This window comes from Alosa pseudoharengus, unplaced genomic scaffold (assembly GCF_046254945.1).
Source record: "Alosa pseudoharengus isolate Yale_2024_CS ecotype anadromous, Long Island Sound unplaced genomic scaffold, YU_APseudo_1.1 YU_APseudo_1.1_scf_14, whole genome shotgun sequence".
NCBI lineage: Eukaryota > Metazoa > Chordata > Actinopteri > Clupeiformes > Clupeidae > Alosa > Alosa pseudoharengus.
The window spans coordinates 9,095,422-9,122,020 of record NW_027468609.1 but is presented as its reverse complement, the minus strand read 5'-3'; the positions used below and the strand labels follow the sequence as shown (position 1 = coordinate 9,122,020).

Genomic DNA, 26,599 nt, shown 5'->3' with positions numbered 1-26,599 from the left:
CTGGTCAGGACTCTGTATGGGAACAGTGCTGAAACAGAGGTCATTACAGCATATCATATCTGGTATCATAATTGAAATACTTAAAGATTTTTCAATGTATGTTTCTATGTTAATACGTACATGTGTGTGTATGCATCAATTGGTGCAATTATTTGTGAAAAATATTTGAGAGTATGATGACAGTAGAGAAAATGCACCATTTTTTGAGAAATGCTACTGAACCCATATTTCCTTCTCTTTCTGAAAACATTAATTGCTCTCATGTGAGCTTTCTCAGAAAAATGAAACAAAAACATTGAGTGAAGAAATGATTATACATACCTTTCATGAAATCGTACTGTATTTTATTTTTTTGGTTATATAATACAGGTCTAGCTGCTGTAGTTTTTGTGATATTGTTATTGCATTACAGTTAAATTGTTGCCCCCCTCATTGTCTGGATTCATCATTAGTTCATATAATAAAAAAATCCAATAGTTTTTAGTTGATTCCCCTTTAAGCTTTTGGCATATCCTATGAACTTCTTTTAAAATACACAAAATGGACAACAGTGGATGAAGCTGTAAAATGATTTTGCCTTCATCAAACCTTTACGAGCTTGTGTGGGAATTTGCAAGGATTTTGTCAGTTATATATTTGGAGGGTATGACATGTGTTTACTTGCAGACACGACTAACACAAAGGTCTAGAGCAAACAGATGACTGAAGATGAGACACACAGACCATGTCCTGATGAAGTGTTCAGACACCACACACAACACCCCAGTAAAAGCCACAAATGCCAGCTGAGCTACAGCAGATGAGTTAAGCAGAGACACATTTTCGTGTTTGCCTGTTTCTTATTAAACAAAGGGAAGTAAGTCGGGAAAATAACACAGCAGGATGCATTCAATTAAAGTCATCCAAAAAAAATAAATCTGAATTATTTTGTATTGATCGAATTAATTCAAAATTGTTCTGTGAATTGTTCTGTGATATGTAGAACATTATGATTAAAGTTGATGTCTATTGAACAGTCTGAAGCAAGTGGTAGTATTGGACAAATCAGGTTGAGAAACAGAGTTTATCCAGATAAAGTGACATTGTCTGTTTCTAATCTCTGAGGTTGGTATCACTCATTTCAGACGCCTCCTCCCTTTCCTCCTCTCTTCCTCTACCTGACACCCTCTCTGTCCTTCCTGAACTCCCTTCTGCAGTCCATCTGCCCTCTTCTCACCTCTCCCACTCCCTTCCAGCTCACCCACCTACTCAACGGGTGCTCACACACTCACACACGTACACCCAGCGCTCGGCACCGACGCCATGCTCCATGGGGGGTCCACCGCAGTACCAGGACGTGGCACCAGGGGGAGAGAGCACACACACCGTCGCTGCACCTGTCCTCCTCCAGAAAGGTGGACCTGTTCGAAAAAAAGAAAGATAATATGTGATGCATGTGTGCAACCATCTTTTAAGATATGCCAAGATGTATCATTATTTTGCGTTGCCAGTGCTCCAGTTCTGCGGCTGACACTTATAAGTAGGCCAGCAGAAAAATCCACCCACTGCGCACACTTGTGTGACACTTCTGAGGAGTGCATAGACATATGGCACTCCATGTTCAGGGGGAAGAAAGCTGTTTGAAATGTGACCCGGCCACAGAGGGGGTGTCTAGACACAGAATACAGGGTCTGGGTTACTGGAATAGCAAACAGGGCTGTCAGCCTGGCCTACTGCCCCCACCTGCTGGCTGTAGAGCCATAGTCAAATCAAATCGCCACTTCTATCTGACTGAGCAACACCTGTGACCGATTTGTATTTTGTTTAGAAAAATTTCATTTAGAATCCCACCCATGTGCTGTCACCTATGGCAACTAATGCTGGCCTGCTTGACACACTCTCCCCAGAGAGGTTAAGGCTGGGTGTGGCTGCACACCAGTACCCCACTGTAACAAATTGCTCAAATCTTCAATGATGCTGAGAGATTTCAGAACGATATTCAATACCCCAAAAGAATTCACGCTCACTGACCTCCAGATGACTTCATCAGATTTTTAAATGAAATTTGAACTAAAATGTCATGCGGACCTTTTCTGTACCTATTTTAACAATCTTGCGAACAGGTTGCAAGGGCTATGTTCAGTCTGTCTGCAACACTGTCAGTCTGTCTGTCTCATCCGTTATACTGACTGCTTGCAAGTTAATGCTGTTTATATATCAGATTAGGTCTTAAGTGAAGAGAAGGAAAGGAAGCCTAGGAAAGGAGGCAGTCTTTAACAGCTGAAAGGGCTGCCCTGTCTAATTCCATGTTTAGGGATTGCCTTTTATAACACAGGCCGCAGGCATACGGAAATATCATCATGCTACCACTCTCCTGCTAATTGCTGCCTTGGTAGCATCCAGTCCTCCACAGCTCTAACAGGCCCTCAGTGGCCTCACTGGCCAGACCTCGTCCCCTCGCCCATTGGGCTGCTCTCAAAGGCTCGCACTCAGTTAAATATACTTATCATGCTTGCACATAATGACCATGTGGCTATGCCCTGTAACCCATATTTGGAGAAGGGTCGAGGGAGAGGGCGAGAGAAGGAGAGAAAAGAGAGAATATACTCTATTGTCAACAGCGACTGTATCCTGTACTTCGATGGCCTCAGAAGATGATGGTGGCGAGGACTGGCAGAGGGACAGATTCACGTTGCGAAATGTGAGGGAACACATCGTGTCGGCCCACACTATCAGGCACTGTGCCCGGCTGAGTCACATAAGCAAATGGGTGAATATTACAATAAACTGTTCAAATCAGAGGGAAACAAACAAAGTGATTCAGTCATTTCAAATCGGGTGTGATTGGGTGCTGCAGCAACACCATCCTCCCCCTGCTCCTTGGCAACACACAGTAATGACATTACCATACGTCCAACGTTCTGCCCCATACACTGGGGGACACAGCTGTGTTATTACAAACGTCATCTGCCTAAATTTAAACAGCATCTTCCCCCCTTGTGACTAAATGCATACTAGTTGAAATCACCTCAAAGATGCAGTCATGCCACACTTCAAAATCACAATTTCATTTTTCTGATTCTCATCACCGAAAGAGGAGGAGGACTAGGCCAGGAGGATGCTTCACATTTGAGATCGTTATTGATGGTAACATTCATAATCTAGGTTGGGTGTGTACAGGTGATATGGGGCACAAGATAGGAGGGATAGAGGAGAAGAGGAGGCAGAGGAGGTGAAGGAGGAGGAGGAGGAGGAGGAGGGGGCTGGGAGCCTGTCGCTGGGTGCTACAGGCTGGAGGAAGAAGGCTCACACCAGGAACGTTAATTAATCTCTGGCAGTGCAAGCCAATGTGTCAGAGCCATCTGGAGAGTGTGGAACTTCAGGAGACTTCGAACTCAGCAGCCCTGTTATCAATAATAATAAAAAAGCAGGCCATGGAAAAAGAGAAAAGAGAGCAAAGGCCAACAGAACAGGGTAATGGATGTCTTGACCTTGACTGATGTTGAATGCTTCTGGGGAACAATTGGTCATTGATAATAAAAAGAACAATGAACCTTATTATTTTGTGCTAACTGATACTAAGACTACTGGAAATCTAAGCAAAAGTTTTAATAACATAATTAATGCATTCCTTTACTCTATTTTCCTGCAATAGGATACCAAATAGTTCTTTAAAATTGTGAGAAAAATCCATTCAAGGAGTAAAATAACACGATTGATGGAGTTTTTTTAATGTCCCCCTGCTGGCTGGAACAAGTAGGATAGTTGTTGCGTCTTTGCAGGTCCTATAGAAGCAGTGAAATTACTGCTTCTGGAAAATAATCTAAAACATTCATTCACACTACATCAGTAATACCAGATTGTCTAGTATTACTCGTTAAAATGTTTCCCAATTTGCAATGCTCTTCAACCAATTAATAAACAAACGGTATAGCCTGTAGAGTTTTATAACTGACCACAAGAGGTCTATCTTTCCCAGGGATCATTCGGCCTATTTATCCCCCCATAATGTAGGCAACAACTTTTGTACCATCCACCAGAGGTCGTTTGTGAGCATTTAAGCATAAGCGATAGGCCTAAGTATAAGCAAATAAACGATTATCTATGGTTGGCTAAATGTAGCCTATGAAAAAAGGTCCAAATTCATTCAGCCAAATCACAGACTACATAATCTCAAAGAGTAAACCAAGAAAGCCTACAGTGGAATAAATAATTGCAAAATTATTGACCTATAAATTATCTCTAAATTATTCTAGTAGGCTATCCATTACTAAAGGTTCGGGTGTGGTTAAGAGGGAATTTGGCAACCATCCAATGTTTTTGTTCCGTGAACCTTACAATGGAACTTCAGTTCCCACAATCCCACTTTCCACATGCATCCTGTCAGCAAACCGGACTAAACGTCACATTCCTGCATTCCCTCCCTCCCTCCCATCCTCACCCCGTGTCAGGGACGCAGCCTAATCTTTTTCCTTCGGAACACAGTATTGTCCCCAGAAAAACACCCCAATGACACGGCAAATTTAATTCCGAAGGAAATCTCGGATTCTTCATCAGCCTGAATCCAACTTTTGGGTAAGCACTGTTATTTCATGCTGTGTAATAGGAAGTTACAGTCTTTGCCGGTGTCTGTTTTCAGCATGTAGCAAGACTCACTGCGCTGGATTTTTGTGCAACTTGTAATTGCACCCCATGGCCAGCTGGTTTAGCGTTAGAAATATTGGACTGACAGTCACTAGCTTATATGTCAAGCTCTGTAACTCTGTCTTGGAAAGTAACTGGGCAATGACAGTCGTTAACTAATTTAACGGCCTAACCAGCAACCAGATGCTTTCTAGACATACCTGTTGACGAGACATGCTGTCATTTGCTGACATTAATAATAGCCTAAAGTGAGGTGAACGCAAGCAACTTGATACAAGACGTGTACGCATCCATTTGCTACATGTTTCTCTGTTTTTATAGTGTATCATTTAACATAAGACAATTCAGTATAACGTCAGCAATATAGACAACAATAGGTTGTTTCCATAAAGCTCTGTTTGCCAACTTGTGTCATTGTTGTCAAGTAGCTGTTATTGCGCTAGCACTAGCACTAGCCATCCAGCCATTAGCCATCTAGGATAATTGCCTCCCTACTATGCTATGGCTGTGGATTTTTGTGTGCCGTATTGATAGTATAAACCAACGTCATCGTTATGGAGGCTAGTTATTTTGCACCCACCTCTGAGAGTAGACAGGGGCGACAGATGAGCAAGAACCTGGTAGTTTGCATCACCTTTGCTAAAGGTGCTAGCTAGCTAACGCTAGACACAGACCAGCCAACAACAATGTAGGGCGGGGAGTCGTCGAGGCCGGCCAGATGTGGTCAATCCGCATAGTTGCAGGCACAAGCAGACACGTTACTCACAGCCACGTAATCATCACGGTTATAAATAATATCAATGGAGTAGTAGATCATTAGCCCTCTGGCTACTACCACCCCTGTTTTATGTCGTGTTCTAGTAAATCAGCTGAGTATTCAGCACGAGCTGCAGCTACTCGATGAAGTGGCAGTGGCCCACGTGGATTGATTGTATGATAATCAGACTTTATAAAGGACTTTGTTATGACAGACATAGTAAGGAGGAGCAGACAACCTTTGATGGTTAGGCTATTATAGATAGAACATCAACAAGAATTTAGATAAAGATAAAAAGTTCCCAAAGAATGATAGATGTTACTCATTTACATTTGGAATGATTGAAAATTAATGACTAATTTACTGATGTTTTTATTTATTTATTTGTTTATTTGGAGCAACAGATGGTCTTACATTGCAGCCAGTGCATTACCTATGCTATGTCCAGACACTAAGACATTTTTAGGCTCTAAAATATTTGGATTAGCCTACTTGAAAACTATGTTAAGATACAGGTCAACTTTGCAAAAGTGCCTCTTACAGATGGTACACTTGACAAAGTTTTGTGGAAACAACTTAAAGCATTAAAGTACATTTCAAGTAAGCTCAAGGTATAACTTACAAATTACATAGGTTTCAAGAAACCACACCCCTTTACCCCGCTTATTTAATACCTTTGCCAGAGGGTATGGCTCGAGGATAGGTGCAAGATTCCTGAAATTCTTAAACTCCAGAAAAACAGAGTAAAAGATTGTATCAGGGTTGTCAGTCAATATCGTCTCAGTGAGTGAATGCATGAACCTTTCAGAAAAGCAAAGTTTCATCAGAACTCAGAATGTATTGAAAATCTATTGGTTAAGGTTTAAGGATTAAGCCTAAAGTAAAAATCTTGCATTCTTTCTGAAAAGATCACTCTATTCAACTAGATCAGGGGTTCTCAAACTTTTGTGGGCCGGGGACCCCTCATGGAGTGGAAAATTCTCCAAGGACCCCTCATAATTGCAACACATAAAACTTAAGTTAATCATGTAGCTGTATGGCCTTTTTTTCTGTTAGATGCTTATGTTTTATGTATTTTAAAAGCATAGAGTGCTAATACCACAATATCATGTTAGCAAACTTTGACATGTAGGTTTTTTTTAAAGGATTGTTGTTTCTTTGTCAAATGTAGGCCTATTGTGTTGAACACATAGTGTTTGCTTCACATAACTTTCATTTTGTTGGCGGTTAATTACTAGTAAAGTGTTTTGACGTATTGATGTAACGTATCAGCAGATCAATTGGGCAAATACTGATACTGTAGCATTTTTCGCCATATAAGACAATTTCATATTTTGTAGCAAACTTTGTCAGGGACCCCCTGACAATGTGCTGCGGACCCCTGGGGGTCCCCGGACCCCACTTTGAGAACCAATGAACTAGAGGATAGTGTTGGAGGAAGCACTGTCTATTGCAGCATGGCTCATAAGCTGAAGACCAGTGTCATCATTGGTTAAAGGGACACCAGGCAAGCCTGATGCTTTTTCTCTACGAAACTCCCCCTCGCTCAATCTGAAGCTCTTTTCCTTTTCTTTGCATCTTCCGTCAAGGGTTTTCGCTGCTTCTTCGCCGGCTCTGCCATTATACACACATTTGCAACAATCTCTAACGTTAGCCTGCCTCTGTGCTGTAAACTGATCCTGCTTCGGTCGGCGGGTAGGATACACCGAACTTGCAAGTGGGATATTCTTTCTACAGGCAGTAGGGGCGGGCGAGAGAGCCTTCATTCGCCCCGTAATGAGTCATTTAACCATATACCGACTTACGAAGATGATTAATTAACACGAAAACATTGCCTGGTGTACCTTTAAATTTATTAGTGTCTTCAAAGTGGCATTACACTATGTTCTCTACCAAATGGCACTGGTGTTAGAAGATGTTTGCCAACTAAACTTCTCAGATCATGTTGCCTCAGTCGCCCGGTCATGCCGTTTCGCACTCTACAATATACGGAAAATCAGGACTTACTTAACTCAAGATGCCACCCAACTTCTGGTTCAGGCAATAGTCATCTCACGACTCGACTACTGCAACGCCCTCCTGACAGGTCTCCCAGCCTGCGCAGTGAAACCACTTCAGATGATCCAGAACGCGGCGGCGCGCCTGGTCTACAACCAACCCAAGAGGGCACATGTTACCCCGCTACTCATCCAGCTACATTGGCTACCTATGGCGGCCCGCATCAAATTCAAGGCTCTAACGCTTGCCTACAAAGTAGTCTCCGGTTCTGCTCCCACCTACTTGAATGCCTTCATACAGACATACGCCACCTCCAGACCGCTGCGCTCCTCAGACGAACGACGTCTAGCTCTACCTCCGGTACGCTCAGGCCAATCCAAACTTTTCTCATCTGTTGTTCCTCGTTGGTGGAACACACTGCCAGTTCCTACAAGGGCAGGGACATCCCTCTCCATTTTTAAAAACTCCTGAAGACCCAGCTCTTTAGAGAACATCTCCTCTCATAGCAACACTTACAACAAGTCTGCTGATCCTAGCACTCACCAGCCGTCTTAAACGGACACGTAACTGTTAAAAACAGCACTCACTGATACACTTATTCTTACTGTACTTATTCTTATGTTTTTTAAATTGTCCTAATATTGTTGAGAATTGCTCTAAAACTTAAACTGTTTACCATGTTGTTAGTCGCTTTGGTTAAAAATGCGTCAGCCAAATGTAATGTAATGTAAAGAGGGTGAGTTTCCATAAAAATAACTGCTTTGTCTGCCATAATGTTGTGTATGATGCTGTTGTGGTGAACAGTGAGTGTAAAAGGTTCCACGTTATTGCTGCAATCGATCAGCTAGCTAAGTTTAGAGCAGTGAGACTCAAGATGGTTCTGTACTATGGTTTCTGGTTCAATTTTGCTTTGCTTGTTGGTTGACTAGTGGTTCTGTCTTTCGCCTAACTGTGGTATAGTCCTGAACTCTGTAAAGTCTACCACTCCTGTTTACAGTTCATGGTGTTCAGGGGCCACTCTAGCTTAATGACCAGTTGTTCAGTTTCACAAATTCACTACAAACCACCAACATTCAGATAGGCATAAATACTACTATTTGGTATGGACAGACACTGCAAGTGTTGTGTCCTCTTGTTGGCTGATTTGTCTTTTCTTTCATTACCTCATTTATTGCTAATAAGTTATATAGGCAAAGTCACACAGTGTAGTATGTGTCATAATCAGGACCTGCTGTTAAAGCCACCGAAGAATGTTTATGAGGTTCTGTTTATGGAACATAATATAACACAAAACATCATATAACCTTCTCTAGGAGAGCCTGTTCACATGGGCTGCTGAGTCTGAGAAGTATGGTAATGACTAAATGATAGGCTTAGTGTCTTTGTGTTTTTTCCTGTCAGCCTAGACGTCAATCTGTAATGATCAAGCTCAAGCATATTTGCACTATGCAAAGTCATAGAGCAATGTTGAACATTATTGTATAGTGGCGTGCAAGGAGAAATAGTAAATTGGCACATCTCTGTAATGTGAACAGAACTGTAGAGTCAAATCGAGCTCGACCTACGACTGTGACATCCACAAAATGTGCAATTTGGCCCCACACAAGCACACCGTTACAATACAGAGTGCTTTGCATTGACCTTCACAGTAGAGGTCAGAGTTACATCAGCAATGTGTCTAGTGTCATTTGCATGATAGCAGCACTTTGAGACAGTGGTCATGCAAGACTGTGGGGCCTGTTGTATGTTGCTTCTGTGTTTATGGATTTGTGTTGTTATTTGCTTGCTTTTGTGTTTGTATTCAGCACCTTTTTGCTGGTTCAACTCAACTGGTGTGTTTGTGTGTGTGTGTGTGTGTTTGTGTGCATTAGTAGTTTCAGAATGCTGCTTCAATGTCTTTGTCTAGTTTGATGTTGGAAGGGATAGTGTAGGCTGCTGGCATGTTTGTGCAAAGCTGCAGTATGCAACAATGCAACAATGCAATGCAACACAATGCAGTGGCTTTTTGTGGGCCAGCCAGTTATACCCAGCATGCACCACTGCTGGACTGCACGCCTCTGCTCTCCCAACCCCGTTGGGTCAAGCCCTCTAAACAATGGTTCCCATTGTACCCCCACAGCTTGACAATGAAGGTGGGGTCCAGCTTTGCCTCTCCCCCTTCAGTGTTCTACTGTACCGCTATTCTGACCGCCGCACATCTGAACGCACTCACATCTCATTATCAAGCAGGAAAGCGGCTGAAGCATGAGGCAGGCAGGTGGGGGCCTTTGGTGAAATGAAAATGTTGATCATATTTGGGTGAAATTACTGTCCAAAAACTGTCTCCTATACTTGAATGCCTTTTTGAACAGTTGAGTTGGCTAAATTGAGCTCCTTGGTTTTTAAGTCTGCAGACTGCACCTTGCATGGGCATGGAGTTGGCCATCATCTAAAGCACACTGTTGATGCTCAGCAGAGCCTCAGGCCTGTGACAAGGATGGCAACGTACAGTAGGATCAGCTTAGACTAGCACCTGATTTGCATGTTGTCCACTGCATGGGGTTGTAATGTCACAGTGCCTCTAACACTATTTGGCAGCTGGAACAGTTGACTGATTTATTCAAACCACACTGTCTGAACTGCTACACAGTATGAAAAAACTTGACTTTATTTTCATATTGTGTGTGTGTGTGTGGTCAATCTTGGGCAATACAGCAGAGCTTTAGTTGTTGTAATGACGATCATGTGAAAGCCGCAGGTCTAAGCAGCACAGTGCTCCTAGTCAGTTGTACTGAGATTAGGAATTAGCTGGGGTTGGAATGTGTATATTACACAAGCATCCATTTACAAAGCCCACAGAGCTGGACGTGGTTACAGACTGTTTTGACAGCACATAGACAGAGAGAGAGAGAGAGAGAGAGAGAGAGAGAGAGAGAGAGAGAGCAGCGAAAGTGAAAGGTGTGCTCGGAGGTCAGTCACGGGGCTTACTCTTAATCAGGAGCGATGCTAATCTGGCCTGAGTCTGGTCATTGGCCTATCTCCATCCCAGCCGCCCTGCACCTCACAGCGTGATCCTGCTGGACAGGAGTCAGGGCCGAGCCGCTTTGTCCATCCGCTTCGCCTTCGCTCGCTCGCTACCATGTCTCTGGCGCTGTGGCTCGTCCACCGGCCCGCGCGCTCCCCCCGGCAGATCCGCGTGCTGAAGGCCCAGACTCAGGGCTCACCGTGGGGGGCCTCGGACTGCAAAGTGCGGCGCGGGCTGCGGGAGCACTGGGTCACTGCCTATAACCGTCTCGCTCTTCTGGCAGGTAGGGGATGAGCTTGGTTGTGTAATGCATGTGGTGCCAAAATGTGCTTAGGGCTGCTCGGCTAGGAGAGCACTCTTTTGTGGATGACGGAGGGTGGTGATGCATCTGTGGTGAAACTCAGTCTGGTCAGCCAAATACAAGTCTTCCTTGAAGTCATCCGGTGGAGATGAAACTTTTGCCTACCGGTAGGTCATCATATGCACAGTGCGTTGTATGGTGTCTATGGAGTCTTTTTGAAAGATAGCCTAGCTACTGCGCTGGAGTTCAGAGTGGAAATAGATTACATAATGGGGACATGAGTCAAGAGATGTGTAGTTTTAGTTTGGTTATGTTTTGGAAGTCAAACAGCTTTCCAAGAGCTTTTGTTACAGCAAGACAATGCTTAGAGTACTGTTATTATTCCCATATGAATATCATTTGTATTTAATGTTATAGAAACTTATAGAAGTGTAATGTAATAGTTCAGTTGATGGAATTGTTATTATGCACATTTGCCAGGTCACTCATTTACGTGCATATGTTGACTGGCTTGATTGTTCTTGAATAGCTGATTGCCTGATTACTGGAGAGGTAATGAGCATACAATCTTACTGAATGAAGTGTGTGTGTGTGTGTGTGTGTGTGTGTGTGTGTGTTTGAGAGCGAATGGAATAGCATTATGTTCACAAGCAACTGAGCCTGTTTGTTTGGGGGCGCTTATGTAGCTCATGTTAAAGAATGGATGACTGACTCTTCTGTGGCATAGAACACTTGTGACTGGGTGGTCAGGATTGCATTTTGTGTTTTGTAATCTGATGATTGCACCACTTCTGCTATACATAATCTGGCCAAGTCCGGGGTAATACAATGGTGAAATAGGTAGGTGAAATAGAGTTGCTATGTTGCAGTAAGAGTTGTGACATTATAATACAGGCCTGACTCAATCAATCAGTATTTAAAAGCTGTGTGTGTGTGTGTGTGTGTGTGTGTGTGTGTGATGGAGTGAGTTCTGGAACCTGTAGTTGATGTGTTTGGTTATGCAGTTCATTCCACTACACACTCTTATTCAGCCCAGAGCAGACTATGCTCAGTTAGAATGCAGAATACAACATTTTGGTTGTGGCCACTTGTAGAGAGCAGAGGTTTCCTGGTGGGAGATACAGACAGGAGAGTAGGAAGATGTGTGCATAGGCCACTTTAGCATGCCGCTCACTGTTTACAGTGGAGTGAGTGATGCCTATTATGTGCTATCGCAAGGTGAAGTGGACACTCTCCTTGTTCTTAAGGTGCCATTTGTGTTTTTAATTATCACCACTTTTGTTCAGAAGATGTTTTTTAACACTTCAAAATAACATTTGCTAAATGAACCTTACATTTTATAGGAGCCATAGGTGTGTAGATTTGAACAAAATCTGGTTTGGTTCTTAACGGGATCATTTACTGTCTGAAATATCCGATTTTGTTTACCACGCTCGGAGTTATAGTGCTGGCCTGATGGGTCGCCTATTTGCGGTTAGACCGAGAATTCTCGTCATAAAATTAAAATTCCACTGGAGCTCCAAGCGGATGTGTACACGCAGCCTTACAACACTGTTTACAGCTCTTCGAGTCACAGTAAAATGTCATTTTAGGTACATAGCTAATTTAGATACACCTATGGTGTGGGTGGTTGTGTTTCTTTAGGAGTCCGCTGTCTTGGTTTGTAGAAATGGATATTAAGTGACACATACACGCAAGACGGCGGAAATACGGGACCGACGGTAATAGGGGGAGTTCCGATACATGTTTGTCACCAAGACACCCCTAAGCAACACCATCAGATAACCCTCCATGTGAAGTTGGACACATAGGGTGCAGTATGTATTCTGATGAGAATGTTCCTAAGCCATAGGAATAGGTGCAACACATTTACATTGCTATCAGGTAGTTCAAGCCATGCTTCCGGCCCCAGCCTTAAAGCATTGAATTTGTTTGTTTTGCTGAAAAGCACAGAGAGCTTGTTGTTTAAATCTACTTTTGGCCCTGCTTTAAGACTCATCCTGCATGTGTGTACATCCCTGCACCCCCTGTAGCGCCGGGTTGGCCCTGCTATAAATGGACCACTGCAGACGGTACAGATTTAAACCTGCACCTGCACCTACAGTACCACCACAAGATTTACTTTGTGCTCATAGTTAGGGTAGTTTTGCACTGTATTGCCTATGTCTGATAAAACATGATTAACTTGTACACTAAATAGCCTAAATCATGCAGGCTTTGAGGATCCACTTCTCCAACAGTGTATGGGCAACCAAGTGCATCCAACAGCCACCCTTTGTCTATTGGTCTGTTGATAAGTCCCCTCAGGGAGGCTGTTATTTATTCATCGATTTCCTTCCACCCATGCTGAGAGCCTGGTGGCTAAATATAAGCATCTGCTTTAGCATTTAATCTAGGTTGAAGAGGAATGAGCCCAAACAAATCAGTTACTGTGCACTTAAGAATTGCCATTCATTGGCAAAATCAATGTTTTGTAGCTGTCCAATGTACACAAACGCATTTGAAAGCATTGGCAAACACTTAGCTTTAAATGCATTTGGATGAAAATGCATGGTGTTAAATCTGTGATGTGAATTTGTGCACACAGATTTTGTGTACGTATACAAAAGCTGTTGTAGGCTGTAGCCAGCTGTGTCTAACTGGCCCAGCCTGCCTGTGGTGAGCCCTAGTGTGTCTGAGACGCAGGCGCCGAACGAGTCATCACGTGAGACACCTCAGAGAAAGCGCCGGATGCCTGTGCCACGCTGGAACTGGCTACGTTGTTACCGTGGTTACGTGAACCGCCATAGCCAAGGCGTGTCTGGTCTTTGTTGTAGCAGCTGTTCTGCGCGCGCACATGTGTGTGTGTGTGTGTGTGTGTGAGACAGGAGGAGGGGCGGTGTCTGCGACCACGTGGGTGAGTCTCCAGGACATGGAGGAGACTGGCTGAGCAATTTTGCAGCGCTGAGGACAAAGGCCTGGAAAGAAATCTCTGCAAATGTCTGTTTTGGTCCAATCCTGAGACACACAGACACCTCTGCTATCTGTCTGCTGTAAGCTCTAGGCTAGTTCATCTCCTCCCTGGAGCAGCTTGGAGAACCATTTAGGACGTATTTTAGTGTGCGTCTCTTTGTTCCTAATTCTGTATTTGATCCGATCTGTGCCAGCATCACTCTCCTCCTATCGCACTGTGACAATGAAATTGTGTGGGAGTTTGAGGAAAGGCTGATTGACTATCGAAGGTTAATTAATCTGCATTCTGCAGTCAGAAACACACAGTAAGTGACACAGATACCAACTCTGCTTTTCGCTGCAGTGCTGTGCGGTCAGCACTACTGGCATCTCTTAGATAGCTGTTTGCTACCAATGGATAGTAATCATAGTTTGTTTTGACAGATAAGATTAAGTAGTTCAACTCAGTTTCTTGAGACTGCATGTTTTGCTTGTCTTAGTAAGTTTGTCTGAAGATGCGGTCTTGTGTCTGGCAGTGAGACCGTGAGTGACTGCTGTCTGTTTCAGGGTGTGTTGCATGTTATGGGTACTAATTGATTGGCTGTTAGAATGGGTGACCAGGAGAATAAGAGTCTATAAAAAAAAAAGCCTGCACACTTACAGCATTGTATGTACCATGTTTGTGTTGTTTACTACTACACTTACCAGCCTAGAGTCTTCAGTTGGAACTGGACAAGTATTCAGAACAGTCAACTTCTGCTGCAAGATCACAATTCACAACATTAGTGAGTTGATGACGCCCTTCAGCAGTGAGCAGATGGGACAGTAGAGAAAGCTTCATCATAACGTCACCTTTATTTCCTCATCATCAGCTGGAGGTTGCTCCAGGCCTCCGCCTGCTTTGCCTCTTTTTGCTTTCATGAGCAATCACCTTCAGGCCTTTGCTTGCTTTGATCCCAGTGTTGTTTGTCTGCCTGTGTGAGGGTGCGTGTCTCTAATGATAAGGGTCTGTCTGGAGCCCGTGTAGCCCCAGGCCAGGGCAGCGTGCAAAGAACGGCAGACAAGGGAGGTCAGACGTAGTGCTTTAACCACGTTAAATGCCGTTTGCATGCAAGCTTCTAAGCAGCGGTCCATCCTGTCTGTTTTTGTTGTGCTTGCATGATGGAGGAGTGTGCTGAAAGAAAGCTGAATCTCTCCTGAGTCGGCATTCGGATGTGCATCAGCGGTGTCAATCAGTGGGATGGACGCTTGGCCAAGAAGCAGCAGGCTGTGTCAGGCGTTCACAGAGGCAGACGAAATCTCACGAGGGATCCCTGATGAAGATAAACAGGGAAAGGGAGCTGTGGGGCTAACGTAAAAATAACTTACTAGACTCCAAAAAATTCATCATGCTAGGCTAACCCTTGCTGTGGGGCCTCTCCCTCTCCTACAGCAAGGGTTAGCCTAGCATGGTGAATTTATTTGGAGTCATTTTTTGGAGTCTAGTAAGTTATTTTTAGGTTGTCACCATCATGCAAAATCAGTGAACTGTTTCTTTATATAGTTGGTCCAGATATTTTTAGAAAGAGAGATCTAAAAATATATGTTTTAGAAGGGCATATCTGAAACTTTGAGATAGAATGGTATAATGCTGCTATGCAGATACCGTTGTATCATTTCTATACTGTTGCTGTTATAAAAATAGAAGAAAATCCAGGTTGTAAGCAGGAGGTAGGAAAGGAGAGAGAAGTCGTCATTATAATCCTGTAGGCCTACACAAGGTTTCTAAGAGCCAGGAGCACCTCAGTCGTGCAGCTGTACAAGTAAGCTACTGTACATACTGGTTTTCATTGAAGGCTAGCCCTTTAAATAGGCTACCTCATCTAGGTTATTAGTCAGGAATAATTGTTACTGTACTCTTCAAGTGGATCAGTGGGTTAGTGCTCTGTAATGGCATCAAAGAGTCTCTGCTGATGCATGAATATGAATTTGTTTCAAGCTGTTAAGCTTATCTCCACTGAGAAAGGCCTAGACTCAGGCTAGCACCAGGACCCATTTTGTAGCATTCACACATCAGCTTGCTCAGGTGACAGACAATCTTGACATACAAACTTGATACATCCTTCAGTGATTGTGTTGGACTTAAAGGGAAACTACAATCTACAACCTAGGTTCTGTTTTTGGAGGATTTAGACATATTTATTGTCTTTAAACACTTATTTATTGAATGCTATTTGATAGACAACCCATCATTTGTTCACAATATTTGGTCAATCCAGATAATGCACATTCAAATTTGCCCCCTGTGGTCCGACTTCATTTTTGAATGCACGTGTGTACATGAACAGAAAAGCTTTCAGACAAGAGCTATTAGTGTCCTGCTCCTCATTCATTGGTTTCCTCCCAGTGGATTTGATGGCTGTGTCCTTTTCCCCTTCCTAACTGATCCTGCCTCTTTAGTGCAGTCTCTTTCTTTCCCTCACGCTTCCTCTCTCTGTCCTGAAGCAGTCGCAGAACTTGCTCAGTGATTCATCAGAGCTTAATCAGAGCATAGCCGTACAAGTGACAACAAGTCGTCATGTTTGCGTTACGGATGAACTCTTAAAGAGATGTTTTTGGTGTCATATGACATCTGAGCACAACTAGGAACATAACCCAGTTGATCCTGCATGTACGTCTTTTGTCTGGATCTGAACCACATATTGTGCTGCATCACGCATGGTTTGGTCAGATATTACCGGTTTTATTCTAAACGGAGTTGTGTGGCCTGATCTGTGCCAGACTGTGCTCCCATCGCACTGGTTAACCTTTAAAGGAGTACTGTTACACCGGTGTGACGGGAATGTTGGGAAATTAACGTTCTAAAGAATATCTGGGTTCATTGAATTCAACATAGAATTTTAGAACCTTCAATTGTTGCGGAACTTGTTCAAAAACCTACACCTTTAAGGGTGGTATGCTCCATTCCAGAAGGTCAAGTAATAGATGGAAATAGGTGACCGCCCCCAGAGGCTGATGCTCAAAAAGTGCTGTATTAAAATAAGCCATTCCGAAGGTAGAGATAGCAGTTCCTTTGCTGAGTGTATTGGTATTGTTGTTGTTATTATTGGTGTATTATAACACACATTAGGCATGCTTTGTGTTTGTGTTGTATGGGCGCAGTGCGTTGTGTGCATCAGCTCAAGACTCTGTGGTGGGTCCTGTCCCTGGGAGTGTAGTTTATTAACAGTATGCCTCCTCCTATTGTAAATCCTCTTTGCCTGGCCAGCTCTCAAGTAGTGATTTACAAGAGATTAACGGCAGTCCACGTTCCTCTTGCCCCACCCACAAATGAGCAGTCCCATGACTGGACAGCGGCAGGACGTTGCATCAAAGTATAAGTATATATACTCTTTTGATCCCGTGAGGAAATGTATCTATAATAATAAATAAATAAATAATAATAAATAAATAAAAATACATTTAATTATAATAAGAATAGAGCAGGGGGGAGAAGGACAGGGAAGTGGGATTCCAGGTGGGCAGTGGCAACAGATGAGGGGTGATGGACACAAGGGGCAGAGAGAAGAGTGAGCTGGACAAACATGTGATCAAGTGTAGATAGCCAAGGTGGTAAGTGACGGTGCAGCTATCCACGAGTGTTGGAGGGGCAGCGCTGGCGGCTCCAGGCCGTCCTGAATGGAGGCTTTCTTCCTGCCTGAGCTAAAGCAGCCTGTCTCTGACCTCCCTGCTCCCTGGCACAAGGGCAGGCGCGCAGCAGCATGTGTGTGAATGAAGAGGCCTACTCTAGCAGCCCTGTGGGATGCACACACTGTGGCGCTCGTGCACTCTCTGCTGCCTCTGCTGGAGGAACCATGGCACTGCACCAGTGGCGTGATGTTGATTTCATGTGGTGTAGACTCCCACAGCAGGGGTCGGATACTGGTCTGAGCCTTTAAGAAGGGCCCTTCTCAGCAGGGCCTGGCTTTATTTCCGCAAACTGAAGGACACTCAAAGTGAACTGGTGAACCTAACGAGCTGCAGTTGTGAAATCAGATGTAATGTTTAAATGGCTGCTGCTGAGTCTCCCCCTGTGATAAACTCTTTTGCTCATTTCCCTCCTCAGGTCCCGCTCCGCCCTCCCTCCCCCGCTGGCAGCTTGTTGCCATGGAGAACTCGTCAGTGGCGTCAGCGTCGTCGGAGGCCGGCAGCACGCGCTCCCAGGAGATTGAGGAGCTGGAGCGCTTCATCGACTCCTATGTGCTGGAGTACCAGGTGCAGGGCCTGCTGGGTGACAAGGGCGAGGCGGTCACAGACGGGGACAAAACCCAGTCCCATGTGTCCCAGGTGAGGGCCCTCACTGAGACAGGCTCGCTCTGCTCTGCCTCCCTTTTCAACTGCTTGATGGATAAAGGCCCATTCACACCAAGAACGATAACGATAATGATAACTATATCCATAACGATAAAAGCGTTCACACTGAACAACGATAAACAAAGTCTCTCCTTGTGTTAATGAATGTGACGGTTAAAATTCGATGGGTTCTGATTGGCTATTAGCATTTTATCGTTGTGAAAATCGCTCTGAAAGTGATCCCCAACGATATCGTTCTTCATGTCCTTATCGTTATAGTTTATGTGTGAACGTCGTCAGTCATATTAACGAGAACGATATTTATTTATAGTTATCGTTATCGTTCTTGGTGTGAATGGGCCTTTATACTGGGCCACTTCCTCTTTAATACGGTGGCTCCGTATTAGAGCAGCACTGAAATGTGACTATCATATGCGGTGCATTGTCTATAGTAAATTAACGTACATACTCAATACATGCATCATAAACTCCCCACTCACATACATCATTAACTCCCCACATCTCTTTTTAATGGTGTCTGATTCATCTCAGGTCAGTCAGTATGTGGTGCAATATCCATTTGTCAACAAGCTGAAGTTGTGTTGTAGTCCTGCATAGTTGTCTACACTTCTGAGTGTGGTGTTGGTGCTCGTACTGAAGCTTGTTTAGATGCCATCGTATAGTATAGTAGTCCTGTCTCATGTTCACCAGTGTCTAATGTGAAGTGTAGACAGATGAACAGGTACACGGGCCAGTGTCAGATCAGAAACTTTTGTTAGTCAGTGGATTTCGCATGTTACTTACCTTAGACTAGAGATCACATCCTGAGCTATGTTTATTTCTCTGCATCCTGTGCATCTGAGTTCTTAGTGTCACTGAGAAGTTTTTCAAGGATTTGTTTGCATTCTTCAGGACCAGAGAAATATGCAGAAATGCAATGTCAGGAAATGCAGTGCAACTATATTTTGTGACCACATCAGAATTCTGTAATTCATTTTTGGACCAGAAAACAAACAGAGTCAAATATCATCTAAACTGACCGCCAATCTGGTATTTGATGAGTCAGCACCTGGTGATCTGGGCTTTCTGTTGAAAGGACAATGAATGAAACTGATGAATGCAAACTGAAGGCCAGTCTGAACTATTTGATGGGCTAAACACCCCTCTGTTTTAGAAGATTAATGCTGTTATTGACTGGTGTAGCTACTGTGACTGTCCGGACCCCAGGTTGCACAACAGACATGTGTACCAAAAAAGGCTTTGTCAGGCATGTGACTAGTTGTGTTCTCTGCACCAGCATTTCTCAGATATTCATGCAAAAAGTCTCAGCTCTCTGTTGCTAGAGGAACCTTTTTTATTGTCCAAGCAGAAGCCTTGTTAAAAAAGTGAGCCAGTCCAGATCACTTCAGTTGGTCTCTCAGTCTGACTAAGGTGTCGGTCAAGACTATGGGCCCTAATTTAAATGACTGGTTAGTGTAAAGTCACTCACTGAGCAAAGTGTCTCGTGCATGAATTAAAGCTATGTGTAGGAGCATTAAACTGATCAACCAGGCTGTGCTTTGGATCTTGGCCATGGTATTGAATTGGCAAATAGATTTTGCATCATTATTAAATTACCTTTAAGTTAGAGTTAGGCTTTTGCACTTGGCCTGTTTGACTTCATGTGTTTCCAGATCTGTTTGTTTTGTGCTATTTTTGCCCCTCCCTTTTGTTGTCTTAATTTTGTCAGGGTTTGTTCTTTTCACAGTGGACAGAGGACTGCAGTGATAAGATAGATGGCAGCTGGTCATCGTCGCGGGGGAGAGCTTCATCCAAACCAGTGAGTCCCCCCCCCCACACACACACACACAGTGTCTGTAAGGCCTGTCTATGGAAGCCTTGTGACTCCTGGTTTATCCTCCTCTCCAAACCTTTGAGTCGGCCAGTCAGAACTCTGCCCCAAACAGTGTCCTTGGCTGATGGTTTTGTGTTGGCGTTGGCCCAGTTGAGTGTAGCTGTACTGCCTCCGTGTCCAGCTAGATGTGTATTGATCAGTTTTACATGGCTGGAGCATAGATTTGCTCGAGTGAAATGTGGTTGTGGGAGGCTGTTCCATGATTCTTTCTAAAAGCCTTTCAATGACTGTCAAGGTCAGTGGGCAGAGTGTGATTTCACCTCCCGTGTGTGTGAGTGAGATGTCACTGTTCTGTTTTTAGCCTTACCAGCGACCACAGCACCCATCCAACCTCCAATAGAGGAATAAGCAGTATCTTGATAATAAACAGCTCAGCAGCTAAGCTAGTCATTATATTCCAGACCAGCTGATTCTGTACATTTACATTACGCTGTTGGGCATGTTCTCTGCCCTTTGGGAGAGGATCTAAAAAATAGCCAAAAATAGACAAAGATCACATAGTAGTGTGTTGTGCTTTGTCAGACGTGCCCACCAGGCAAATGTGAAAAGGGGGTTTCCCTTCTGGGCTTCCCTTCTGTCGCCACCTCATGCTTCATTTCAGCATGGTGGCGCTCCACACATGGGGTCGCGGGATTGCTTATGTGTGCATGGCTAATGGCTGTCTGCCACTGGCCCGCTCTTGGCAACCACTGGCAGTTTGTGCATGCTGCAGCCCTGGCTACCCTAGGCTGTGTGTCCCTGCAGTCGCATATGCTATGTGTGTCTGGATTTGTTTTCACATTTGTGAGTTTAATTGTAATGCTGGGATGCATTCAAACATATTTGCAATGTAGAAATGTCCTAAGTAGCATTAGTAGAGGCAGAGAGGTGGCCTATGTGCATTAGTGTGAGTCTGTCTCTCTGTGTGGGTGGGTGCTGGGTGGGTGGGTGTGTGCACATTGTGTGTTGGTGACACCTGCTGCACTGTTTTTCCACACGGTTAGCTTGGGGCTTTGCAGCCTTGGCTGATGGTGAGTGTTGTCCTGTCTGGGCCACCATAGCTGAGATTTCTGACCATGTCTCTGTTTACTAAAGCACTTGATCCCCGGCAAAGTTGTTCCGTGTGATGTACATGTACCCAGTTGTTTAATGTGTTTTGCTAAATTGGAGGTTAGTCACATGAAGAAAGGGCATGTTGTGGGGAACAAATGTTGATTTTAAGAGAGGCAAAACCCAGTAATCTTCAGTTTGTCCCACCTAGCTGCTACAAACACATTCATACCCACACAGTCCCATATAAACAAACACACAGGTGCAGTGACTGGCAGTGCAGAGTTCTCTCTCTCTCTCTCCTCTCTCTCTCTCTCTCTCTCTCTCTCTTTCTCTCTCACACTCTCTCTCTCTCTCTCTCTCTCTCTCTCTCTCACACTCACTCTCTCTCTCTCTCTCTCTCTATCTCTCTCTCTCTCTCTCTCTCTCTCTCTCTCTCTCTCTGTGTCCCCTGCAGTTGAGTCCATGTCAAAGCCTTTGTTCGAGGAGTAAAGCAGTGTAGCAGTCAAATTGTGTTGTAGTACTTTGTGTCCATGGCCCACCAGGTCAAGCATGATAATGGGCAGCTGAGTCTGTCCTAGTGGTGTAGACACCTGATACAGCTGAGGATTATTGAGTAAGACTGATCTGGATTGTGTGTGTGTGTGTGTGTGTGTGTGTGTGTGTGTGTGTGTGTGTGTGTGTGTGTGTGTGTGTGTGTGTGTGTGTGTGTGTGTGTGTGTGTGTGTGTGTGTGTGTGTGTGTGTGTGTGTGTGTGTGTGTGTGTGTGTGTGTGTGTGTGTGTGTGTGTGTGTGTGTGTGTGTGTGTGTGTGAAGATGAAATTGTATTTCTGTGTGTCTGCAGGATATGCACAATTGTCTGTAGGTTCGAGGGTGATTGTTTGTGCGTGGACTCAAATTCTAGTCTGGTACTCACCACAGCAGTTTGCTTTTCAGAAAGTTCCACAGAGCGAAGCAGGCAGTGTTCAGCAGTGTAACTCCATGGCTGTGGTCTGAGGGAGGAACTGAAGCCAGTCACATGACGAGTGCTGGTACCAGTAAACTCCATTAGGACTTGGGCTCTTGAACAAAATATGGCCCTTCCATTTCAGTTTTTTGACTACACAGAAAGTGATAACGAGTTGACGTCAATTCAGTCTGACAGTATGTTATCATCTAGGAAGCACTGACTAGTCGTCCCCTTTCTCTCGTTCATTGCTTCTCTCCTCATGTCTCATGTGTCCTGGCCTGTATTTCCCCCTGTCGGCCCGCTTCCATTGCTCCTTGGAGAGGAGGATGAAGAAGGGCTGGGACTCTTTGAGGGGTATCAGGTTTCATTCTGAACCACTGTGTGGAATGCTCTCTGAGAGCATCATGGGAATGAAGCAAAAGGGGCAGGAAGTGGGGGCTGGGGCAAGACATTAGTCAGTATTCAACAAGGGATGAAAAGCTCTTTATTTCTCTGCACTCCAGTTTTGTATACTAAAAACAGACTTCGTAGTAATCTGTGTGTGTGTGTGTGATATTTTTGGCAGTGGTCTTTTGTGTAATGTAGTGATGTTGTTCTCAGAGCACCAGGAGTAGTGGTTGCTAGGGGTAACTGGCCTTGTCAGCAGTCTGTGGGCTCTGGTGTCCATTTCTCTCGCGGCTCCATTTAGGCTGCCTACAGCTCACGCATCACTCATTACACAGCCAACACTGGGGCTAAAAGGATAAACACCAAGTTTGCAAAAAGTTCATTCAAACAATCTCAACGTAACAGAAAACAAAGATGGATGGATGGATGGATGGATGGATGGATGGATGGATGGATGGATGGATGGATGTCCGTCCCTAGTGGGATAATCATTTCCATGCATCATCATTTCATGATCCATATCACAGTACCACATACAGTATAACATGTAACACGTACCTTATAATTCCCCTTCTTTTTCTCTCTCTCTCACTTCTTCTCTCCTTCTTTTTCTCTCTGCAGGACGAGTGGGAGCACAGCAGTAATGGGAGCACAGGGTCGAGGCCCAGCTCTGGCTCTAGGCCTGGCTCTGGTTCCAGATCAGGTAGTCGGGGACGGAATAACCAGTTTAGAGCTCCAGCCAAGGTACCACACTCAAGACTTGTGCTGACTCTGAGTCAGTTCTGTGAATCCAGCACTATTCTCATAAACTATAGGCAGAATGTTCAGTTGGCTCACCTCTCTAAGCTGTAGTAAACTTACACCCCTTGCGATGACCTTTTCTTTTAAAACTTTCATGTGGATTTTGAATCAATTCAATTCTCTTGTTCATTTATTCTACGGTCTGTCCCCAGGCAGGGCTGAACGACTATTTACAGTAACCTTATGACAAATCAGTTAGTCCTAGCTCCTGAGTCTCATGATCCTTCCTGGCTCCCGCACATAAGAGCAGGTCTAACCTGACTGATGTTGTTTCTCTCTGCTGTATAGAATGGAAACAGAGAGGGCTCATTAGACATCTTGGGCACAGACATCTGGGCTGCCAACACCCTGGACGGGTAAGAACTGTAAAATGCTACGCTGTGATACTAGCACTAAAAGACTTTATAGCCTATTTAATAAATAAAGTATACACTTAATCAAGCTCTTCCAAACTAGACTACCATCTTCAGTGGTTTTGTTTGTGGCCTGTCGTGATGTCACCTGGTACCACAAGAGCATCTGAGCATCTAGACTGGCCTGTGGAAATAAGAATCTAATTAAAGCTAGCTTAGTTTCAGGCTATACTTAATGAAGTAATCCCCATACTGGAGTCTATTTTTAGTCTTCTACCCTCCAAAATAAACAACATGTTTTGTCTGGATTTAAAAAAGTATTTAGGAGTGGGACTCAGACAGTATTGGGACTCAGACAGTAAGACTGAAAAGCCAGGGGTCTGTCAGGTACCTTTCTGCAGATGCTGCTGTTGAGATTCCGATAAATAGACATTCGTTTGTCCTTTCAATGTCCTTAGTTTCCCGGAAGACCCTTTGAGATGGGGACATTTATAGTTGACCCACACCAGACATGGTTCCAGGCATTCCCGCTTCCTTGCCATGCACCCCACCACTCTGATATAATCAGCTTAACTTGGGAAATCCCTGTAGTGACAGAGGTCCATATCTGCTTACAAATGAGCTTTTTTGTTGTATCAGATTAAAAACAGGCTTTACTGTACCTAGGCTCATGTGCATATGCAGGGCTCTGTTTAGGATCAAGTAAATAGTGCTCTGTCTGGAGCACATGGGATTATAGGCCTCCTGAGAGGATGACCTCTAGATACATGTTTGCACACAAGGTGTGGACTTCAATCAGAACAGCTTAACATGTTAAAGAATAAATAAAAACATTGTGTCATGCTTGTTGATTCCTGCATAGGTGAAAATATTAGTGGATTCGATCAAAACTAAAAAACAATATAATCTTTGCCAACATCCATATAATATTCCACCAAAACATTGAACTTATGTGTTGATGAAATACATGTATTTTGTTTGATTTTTGTTTTCTGTTGTTTCCTTGCGTGTGTTTGCGTGGATGTTTTTGCCCTGAACAGTGGAGCCACATGGGATCTTCAGCCCGAGAAGTTGGATTTCTCTCAGTTTCACAGGAAGCCATACCGCGGGACACCAAAGCACCTCCCACACATTGATCGTGAGGGGTGAGCTCACACACATTCTAATTCATTCATTTAGTAGGTAGGCAGTTAGATCTAGAGCTACCCAAAGGAGGTTCTGTATACCCAAATCTCAAAGCCCAACAAGGGTTCAAGTGCTCATGCAAGACAATAATGTTCTTCAGGAATTTCAAAAGTACCTAATGATTTTATTGTACAATTTAGGTATACATTTTCATCTGTTTAGTTTTTAAGTAAAACAACATTTATATTTTCCCACAACTGTTGGGCAATAAATCAGTGATGGAAAAAAACACTGCTTTAGGCTGATCAGATCAATTTTAAACATCTGTCACTGAATCATTATGTCCTATTGATCGCCCTTTCTGTTCCCACCCTAGGATGATAAAGGGCAAGCTTGATGATGATGATGGCATTGATCTGACTGAGATGGAGAAGTTTCTGCCTGGTTTAAGAGTGAGTACTCTGGGACTCCAAACTAAATTTGTAACATGCTCCTCTTAACCCAATTTTGTGGAGTTTGATCCACTCACTCTGGTCAGGCCACTGAGGATCCTCTTACAGTGGATGGTTTAGAGGGCCACCTAGTGGCTATGAAATCTGCCAACATTGCCTTTTTATAATCACCTACTGCCATCTAGTGGAACAGTTCTCTTCCTACATCAGGAGCTATTAAGAGGAAGCTATATTATCTTGATTAGTGCTGTCAATACATTTTCTGTTTATGTGTATGTGTTGATTTGTATAATTAATTTATAGACCATGACGGCAAAATAATTGCAGTTGACCTTCCAATTTTAGTCTAAAGCACCGTCATGGTGGAGCTTGACAAGTCATTGAATTTTAAAATGCATGACATTACGTGAAAATCATTGAAAGTTTTGAAGTATGCTTCTGTTTGGAAGTACTTCTAATGTAGTTAATTATGTTATTTTGCTCTTCCATGGATAGCGGTTTGTTGCAGATTTCTGCAGTGCTTGTAGCTTGTGAAAGTCCAGGAAATGTCATATTTGGTCCTTGAAAACTCATGGAAAAGTGTGAAAGCTTGTCAGTGGAAGTGGGTGGCAACTCTGCTGATTGTACAGCCTTGTCTTTATGTCCACTGAGCTCTGCACTCTCTTCACACTGCAGTGGTCAAGGTGAAGTCCCTTACGCAGAGCACATAGATGTTGCCATGATGTATATACCTGCTCAGTTGAGCTTAACCTAAAACTGGACATGTGTTTCAGAGGACTGTACTCAGCCGCAGACATAGTGCAAGATGTTCTTCACTGTTGGCATGAAGGAAAGATTAGCGACCACTTAGGCAGCTACAATATAATCTGTAGTAATATACCAATGAGACCTAAAAATCTATTTTATTTAATAGAATTTGTCAAATACTAGGAAATTGAGGTTATATATATTCTTGAAGGTTGCCGGCATGTGACCAGTGTAAAATTGAAAACAATTTGTTTTCCTTTTAACGTTTAATTTAAATTCTAAATATAAAATATTTATTTATATATAAAATAAAAATGTATTATTTAAATGGATATTCTGTTATTCTGCTGCATTGTACCGGTAGTTCTCGATCGCCCCTCAAATTCAGCATGTAGAAAATTCTGTCAATGAAAGAGTTTTGCTGACCTCTGCTGGCTGCAGTATGAGTTGCACTAGCCTGAGAGGTTGAGAATATCAAGCATGTGTTTCCCAAGGGCAGTTGGTGTCCTGAATGTCAGTTGGTGTTCTGCTGCCTATGACTGCCTACAACTCTCCCCATATTTGTTGCTGCATTATAATGTGTCTCTGCTGCATTAGTCAGCCATGATTGTCTTTGTTTCTGTGCCACTGTAATGGTCTGATTATGGGCAGGAAGCAGGCAGGGTGGCACAGAGAGGGCACGTGCACCCTGGGCCATGCCCTCTGCCCACACTGCCATGCTGGTGCTGCTGTGGTGCCAGGGCCTGCCCCGGTGTCCGCGTCAGTGCGTGGCACTACGCCATGCCAGGCCATTGTTCTGAGGAGACAATGACGTAGGCCTGCCTCCTTCCTCTGGCCTGCCCTCACAGAGCCTCTGCAGCAGGCCGCAGAGAGAGGGGGACAGAGGCGGCCATTGTGTTATGGAGGATTCATCTCAGACAGCCTGTCGCCACCATCA

The 26,599-nt window shown here is 43.9% G+C and overlaps 1 protein-coding gene across 2 annotated transcripts in view; it reads left to right on the top strand.

Annotated features, from left to right (window-relative positions):
- Window positions 1–4,407: 4,407 nt before the first annotated feature.
- Window positions 4,408–26,599, top strand: part of ctif (CBP80/20-dependent translation initiation factor) — a 74,026-nt gene continuing 51,834 nt past the window's right edge. For both annotated transcript variants that reach the window (XM_076283746.1, XM_076283745.1), the window contains exons 1-7: window positions 4,408–4,554; window positions 17,699–17,919; window positions 19,673–19,744; window positions 22,806–22,928; window positions 23,274–23,341; window positions 24,379–24,483; window positions 24,840–24,915. In XM_076283746.1, coding sequence (XP_076139861.1) covers window positions 17,740–17,919; window positions 19,673–19,744; window positions 22,806–22,928; window positions 23,274–23,341; window positions 24,379–24,483; window positions 24,840–24,915 — 624 coding nt within the window. In that variant the 5' untranslated portion in view covers window positions 4,408–4,554; window positions 17,699–17,739. The remainder of the gene's footprint in view (window positions 4,555–17,698; window positions 17,920–19,672; window positions 19,745–22,805; window positions 22,929–23,273; window positions 23,342–24,378; window positions 24,484–24,839; window positions 24,916–26,599) is intronic.